Source organism: Myotis brandtii, unplaced genomic scaffold, assembly GCF_000412655.1.
Source record: "Myotis brandtii unplaced genomic scaffold, ASM41265v1 scaffold540, whole genome shotgun sequence".
NCBI lineage: Eukaryota > Metazoa > Chordata > Mammalia > Chiroptera > Vespertilionidae > Myotis > Myotis brandtii.
The window spans coordinates 2,165,337-2,172,528 of NW_005369990.1; the positions used below are offsets into that span (position 1 = coordinate 2,165,337).

General features: G+C 38.6%; 1 protein-coding gene across 1 annotated transcript in view; it reads left to right on the top strand.

Annotated features, from left to right (window-relative positions):
• Positions 1 to 309: 309 nt before the first annotated feature.
• TM2D1 (TM2 domain containing 1) overlaps positions 310 to 7,192 on the top strand; it is a 27,162-nt gene continuing 20,279 nt past the window's right edge. The window contains exons 1-4 of the mRNA XM_005878077.2: positions 310 to 603; positions 1,850 to 1,979; positions 3,071 to 3,179; positions 5,051 to 5,142. Of these exons, the coding sequence (XP_005878139.1) occupies positions 310 to 603; positions 1,850 to 1,979; positions 3,071 to 3,179; positions 5,051 to 5,142 (625 nt within the window). The remainder of the gene's footprint in view (positions 604 to 1,849; positions 1,980 to 3,070; positions 3,180 to 5,050; positions 5,143 to 7,192) is intronic.

The window sequence follows — 7,192 nt, forward strand, 5'->3', positions numbered from 1 at the left end:
TGCTGGCGGGAGCCCGGACCTGTGGCCTCCAAGCACCGGGGACGCTGGGGGGTGAGGGGAGATGGGACTGGGAAACACAGGCCGCCCTGGGTAAATCTCCTAGGGATTTTAGGATTGTTGGCGCTTTTTCTTCGGACCCACCTGTTTGTTTATGTTTATTTTACTTTTACTGGTGGGTTGGTGTGTGCAACACACACCTAGATCCTGCAGCACGCGCGGTGCTGATCTAGGCACTAGTGACCCAGCGATGGGCAGGGCCTCCCCTGGAAGTTTGCCGTCTCGGGGTGAGACCGGTAGTCGTGAATACCGATGAGGCCGGGTGTGCTGCCCGGGAGTCATGAACTTTCCAGGATCGTTACCTTTTATCCTTCGCAAGCTCCCGTGGCGATGCCGCACTCGGTAGCCGGGGGCAAAGGATTTGAACTCGGTGTGCTCGCGATGAGCCGTATAGGTCACAACGGACCAATGAATGGAAAGGTCTGTTGTGATCGCTTAGGACGGTGCCTGGCGTGTAGCAGGAGCTGTAGGTGTGAGCTGCTTCTTTACCGAAGAGAAAGCGGAGGCCGAAGGGGTGGAGTGGGTCTGCTCGGTGTCACAGTTCTGGTAAACCGAGGCACAGGATGAAATGGGAGCTGCGTGCAAATTAAAATAGCGACCCCTGTACAGAATTAGATACTTTGGTGCAAAGTGCATAACGGAAGAGTTAATAGCAGAAGGCAGAGATAAAGGAAAGATTTTAGGAGGGAAAATCTTCAAATTAAGAGAGTTCTGTCCTATAGTATTTTTGTGTACCTTGAGGAGAGGCCGTGGTTATTTGTGGGTTTGTTTTTTTTTTTTGCAGAGCAGCTCTTATTTGTTGAATACCATTTTTGTTTTGTTTTGTTTTTTTTTGCAGAGCAGCTCTTATTTGTTGAATACCATTTCGTTGAAGTTTGAGAATCAGTAACGTAGCAGGTTGAGTTATTTTTCTCGGCGAAAAGGTCAGGGCCGTTCTCGCAAAGAAAATAATTGGGCAATAGGAAGAGTTGGGCTTTTTGAACCCCAGAGAGAAGTGGCTGAGCCTGTAGGACGAAAAGGTGGTGACAACGGGAAAATATCTGTTACTCCTGGCATAAAAATGAGGTCTTCAAATGCTGACTCAAAACCGTAAACAGACATTTGTGAATTCCTTACTTGTCTCATTATAGCGTCAATAAAATATGTAGGAAGCAGAAAAGCACCCAAGTGTTTTAAGTATCTGTAAGGATATAATTATTATACCTGTTTCCAAAGGCTTAAAATCCTGTTGGGGAGACCATGTAGACCCACCGGAAGCACCATCTGCCCTGCAGTCCGATGCACATGCTCTGGGCTTGGAGTCAGGAAACCTGATTTTGCAACCCGTCATTGATATGACGGTGGAGAAGTCGCTCAGACTGTGGGCCTCAGTTTGTGCTTCTGTAATGTGGGAAGAATAGTATCTACCTCACAGGGTTTTCAAGTTACATGAAATTATGTAGATGGCAATACTTGAGGGCCCTGTAAATTAGTTCAGTCAAATCTCTGGAAACTGATTTTTTTTTTTAACCTTAAAGCTCTCTTACAATAATTTGGTAAAAATTTTTATTTTCATTTTTTCTTGTGTGTGTGTGCTCTGTGCTTAAACCCTAACTGCTGTTCTTTAAGGATGGCATTCTCTGCTAGAGCTTTTAGTATACATTAAGTTAATATACTTTTCCTGTAATAAATTAATGTTCAGGTATTATTTAGTGATACTGAGGATATGTTTGTGCTTGTCTTTTTTGACCTGGATAAATTAACAGCCTCCCTTTACATGTGAATATAAACATAAGTATATATGAGATAGTAAACAGATGGTAATGTTTTGTGTTGGAATGGAGTTCACATTTCCTTAACTTTTCTTAAATATATTTGTAAAGATCCAAAAATAAATGATGCTACACAAGAACCAGTTAACTGTACAAACTACACAGCTCATGGTAAGACTTCCAGAAACGTGTCTTTAAAAATAAATTTTAAAACACTATTTCATAGATTAATGAATGGTCACTAAAAGTAATTAATGCGTGTGTTTTTTTTCTTGAGTTATAACATTATTCAGTTTCCGGAACAACTTAAAATTGAACTGGCTAGAGGACTTAAAAAGAATTTTATTCTCTTTAATTATAAAACTGGGATGTTTTATGGTTTCATTCATTTTTTGAAACCTTTGGAATCAATTTATATAGCTGTCTTGATGCCCTTTATTCACCAAGCTATGTTATGCAAAGGTACTGCTTCAGTTAGATTTTTAATTACTTGTAAAGAACTTGAAATGAGATTGTTGGTACAATAAGGTACAGTGAGCAGCTGTATCACCCACATTATGCACTTGTAAAATATACATTGATAGTCCAGCTGGCGTGGTTCACTGGTTGAGCTTCTACCTATGAACCAGAAGGTCATGGTTAGATTCCCAGTCAGGGCACATGCCCGGGTTTCCAGCTGAGTCCCCTGTTAGGGGCATGCAGAAGGCGGCTGATCAATGGTGATTTCTCATTATTAATGTTTCTATTTCTCCCTCCCCCTCTGAAATAAATAAAAAACATATTTAAAAAAATATATACATATATACTTGGGTACATCCTAAGTATGAGGACAGTATGGTAAGAATTTTAAATATACATCACTCTTTTTTCTTTTTTTGTATCAGTATTTTCTTAGAGATGTTTTGAAAATGGATAACAAACCCTCATCTAATGATTTTGGGGACCATCTATTCTAAAATATGTGTAATACCACAACCAGGGCATGTGCCCTGACTAGGAATTGAACCCACAACCAACATCTCAGTGCATGGGTCAGCGCTCCAACTAACTAAGCTACACCAGACAGGGTTGGCTGTCGGTCTGTCTATCTATCATGTAGCTTTTCTTATCTAAATTAAAATCTCATGTCAGATGTTCTATTGGGAGGTGGTTTGCTACACGTTATATTCTCTTGTGTGCTTTGCTAGTCTTAAAAAAAAAATACATAATCACACCTTTCCTACAAAAAAAAAAAATGGTTTCTTGCCTTTTTCTGCCTTCAGTTCCATGTTTTCCAGCACCCAACATAACTTGTAAAGATTTCAGTGGCAATGAAACACATTTTACTGGACATGAAGTTGGTTTTCTCAAGCCCATATCTTGCCGAAATGTGTAAGTACCTTACTGAAGTTAAATTTTCAGATCACTTGCTTATGTTGTATCTTGATTGCATGCAGTGAAGAGATAAAGAGGTAAATTATGGGGAAAGTTCTTCACTAATTTAACTTTTTGCTTGTATCAGAAAACTTCTTCTTTAAGTGTGCATATTATATTGTTTTATAAATGCAATTTACCAACCAAGTAAAGCTCTATTGTTCACTACTTTGGATAAATGAAGACTGAATGGCCTTATGCCATGTCAGTTCAGTCATTTAGGCTACCCAAATTAGTTAGGAAAAAATTATGTTCTCAAAATTTGGGGGATTTCTAGAGTTCAAAATAAAGGATTGTGTACTTGTGCTATTAAAAGAATGCTAACTATTAAGTCATTTGCATATTAAGGGAATTTTGAGACTTGGTTTCATTTTTTGTAATAGGCATGGATGATGAATGGTAATGTAAAACAATTCAAATGTTAGTTTGGGATATTAAGATAAATGGCTTTATTTTGTTAGGAATATTCTTTGTTTAAAGGTCTTTTAAGTTTGCTTTTAATTTTGCTTCAGTAAAGCTAACATTTTATTCCTCTATTTTTGCTTTGTGCTAAAAGCTTAGTTTTATTCACTTTTATTAATTGCTGGCACTATACTTTTACCTTTTAACTGTACATTGTTGCAGCTATTTGATGATATCTATTTGAATTTATAAAAAAAATAACCACTGTTTGGCTTTACAAGTACTATTAGAATTCTTAGAAATTACTATTAGAGCCTTTTTTTTTCTTTTGACCCTACTTCACTGAATTAATGAGGGGCTTTAGATTCTGTCTTGCTAAGCCAATCATTTAGGATTCTTGGCTTCTAAGAGTTCTCATTAGTAAAGTAAAAATTGTTAAAAGGAATTATTTCCAAAGTATTTAGATACGGTTTAGACAATTTTGAAATTTATAGATTGATATTTCTACCTTAAACTTTCAAAATGACAATTTATTAAGTGCTGGTCTAAGATATTAGGCTACTAGAGGCCCGATGCATGAAATTTGTGCAAGAGTAGGCCTTCCTTCCCCCAGTGCCAGCCACCGGCAGGCACCCAGGGACCCGTGCTTTCCCGCAGCCCTGGTTTCATCTGGTGTTAGGTTGTCCGGTCTAATTAGCATATTACACTTTTATTATAGATAATACAGTAACTAAGAATATCATCTGTTGAGAACAGCTAGCCACTCAGGTTGGACTTTACAGTAGTTTTCCATGATCTCTCAGAGCAAAAGACAGAGTCTTTACAATGGTATTCAAGGTCCTGCATGAGCTGTCCTGTTTGCCCCCTATTACCTCTCTGACGTTGTCTTCTATTCTTCCCTTCTCCCCCTTTACTCCTGCCACAGTGTCCTCCTTAATAGACCTCAAACATGTAAGGTGTGCTGCCTTTGTAAATAGCAGTGTGTTGTCTGGGACACTCTTCCTTCAGAGGCATGACATGGCTGACTCACCTCCCTAAGGTCTTTGCTCAAATATCACCTTCTCAGTAAGCCCTCTAATCACCTTATTTAAATAGCTCCTGTTTGTATCCCTAACATTCTGGATTCCTACACACCCTGTTCCATTTTTTTTCATAACATGTATGGCTTTCTTAATATATGATTTACTGTAAATATTTTTATTGTTTGCTGCCACTAGATTGTTAGCTCTTTAGGGGCAGGGATCTTTGTCTCTTTTATTCATTAAAATATTCCAATAGCCTAGAATAGTTCTTGGCATGCAGTAGCTACCCAAAAAGCATTAATTGAATGAATGAATGAACTAATTAACAAATAAATAATAACTAGCAGTTTTGTTTTCTAAAATGTTACATGTTGAAGGTGACACTCAGGTTCTAATTTCGTGCAGAAATGGCTATTCATATAAAGTGGCTGTTGCACTGTCTCTTTTTCTTGGATGGTTGGGAGCAGATCGATTTTACCTTGGATACCCTGCCTTGGGTGAGTATGTTTCATTAAAAAAATCCTTGTGAAACTTGTGTGGTAGGTAAATGTACCTATTCTTATAGATTAAATCTCTGCATATTCTACCTGGAGTAGAATAGTTAATATTCTTCTGTGAATATAGGGCTCTATACTTCAGCTTGGTTAAGAAATACTGACTTTTCATCTATCTTCATCTTTGTGAGAACACATACTCGAGATAGTGTAGTCACTTACTTAGGACAGTGACTGAGCTGTCATTGCTAGTGCTGGGCACACAGTGAGTGCTCGATAAATGTTTTATGAATAAATTAGCATTTCTCCAAAAAATATTTTCTTCTATCTGAACCTCTCTCAGTGTTGGCTTGGGAATAGAACTATGGAAGCCAGCATAAGCTGGTATGGACCCTGACTTTTACTATCCTTCGCATACCTCCTCCCCACACCTTCCTCTTAGTTGTAATCTTCACATTTACCATAGCTAGTAAAGTTTATGAAAACTATTTACATTTGATGATAGCTTTTATTTAAGCAGTACTTTCACATGTCAGCCCTTATTTAAGCCTTGCAACTCTCTTGAGTTTATCATCGTCTTTAAATCTTCTTTAACAGGTAGGGAAATTGTCACCAGAGAGGTTAAGGGATTTACTGACTCTAGAGGCCTTGCTTTATACTGTGACATATTTGTTGTTATCATTCTTGTTTTATGGATAGGGAAATTGTCATGAGATTAAGAGATTTGCCCAAGGACACTCAGTGACCTGAATTTGAACCCCAATTTTCCGGCTCAAGAGATCATGCTTTATTTACTGTAGTGCTCCGCTTCTACATTAACTCTTCACTGAGCAAATTTAAAGTTTCTGAATGCTCTTCTTTCCAGCTAGCAAAGCGAATCTTATTCTTTTCATGTTGCTATGCACCAGAGATCAAAGAAGAATCTTCACTGTGAGGTTGGTGGGAAGTATGTTTCTGACAGCCTTACCTGGAGCTCAGTGTTATAAGGTCCTAAATAGAAGGCAGAGTTTAAAATACTGTATACATGAATTTATTCAGTTAACAAACATTTATTCAGCATTTACTACCTTTAAGGAAGTAGTAACTAAGTGCTCTGGAAATAATGATGATCACAGTTCATATTGGCTATAAAGAAAATGAATATGTTTGTAGGTCAATTTATGATGTAGCACTATTATAGAACCATAGCAAAGTGCTAGGAGAGCACAGAAAGTGACTGGTTTTGTCATCCTTAGAGTGTGAGGGAGGCCTTCTTAGATGGGGTGACATTTGAACTATGTTTTGAAGGATAAACTGATTAGAGAGATTAAGGGCAATACTGGGAATAGCATGTCAAAGGCAACAGGGTATGAAGGAGCATGTGTGCATGTTGAAAGAATGGTGGCTACGTTAGCCTGTGGTGTAGAAGGAACGATGACAGGAGGTGAAAAGTGACTGCACAGGTATTGTTTGGTCAGATTATAAAACTTTGAGTCTTCTTAGGGAGTTTGGACTTTACCCTTTAATGTCAGAAGCCCTAAAAGTTTGTAAGCAGAGGAGTATCATGGTCAGATTTATATTTCAGGAAGGGTAATGGCTTAAACAGAGAAAGACTGGTAGCAGAGTAAGCTGAAGAGAGATTGATGCAGTAGTCTTGGCCTGGTTATGGTGTAACTGCACGTTCATGCCATTTGTAGCAGCAGCCATACCTTTCTATAACAGCGGAAAGCCATATAATATGCATGGAAGGCCTCCAAGTTACCAGAACAAAAATCATTTAGTCTGTATTACTCTTTTTAGATTAGGGATGGATGGGATGGATGGATGGGTGCATGGTTAGACAGAGAATTTAGGTTCATAATGAGAAAGTAAAAAGACATGGTTGATATCAGATGGTTAAAATACAGCCAAAGCCTTCTGCCTTAGTCCTTGCATTTTCTGTTATGTTCTCTTTAAGAAGATAGGATCATATATATATACTAGAGGCCCAGTGCACAAAAATTTGTGCACTTGGGGGGTGGGGGGAGGGGGGTCCCCCAGCCTGGCCTGTGCCCTCTCGCAGTCTGGGACCCCT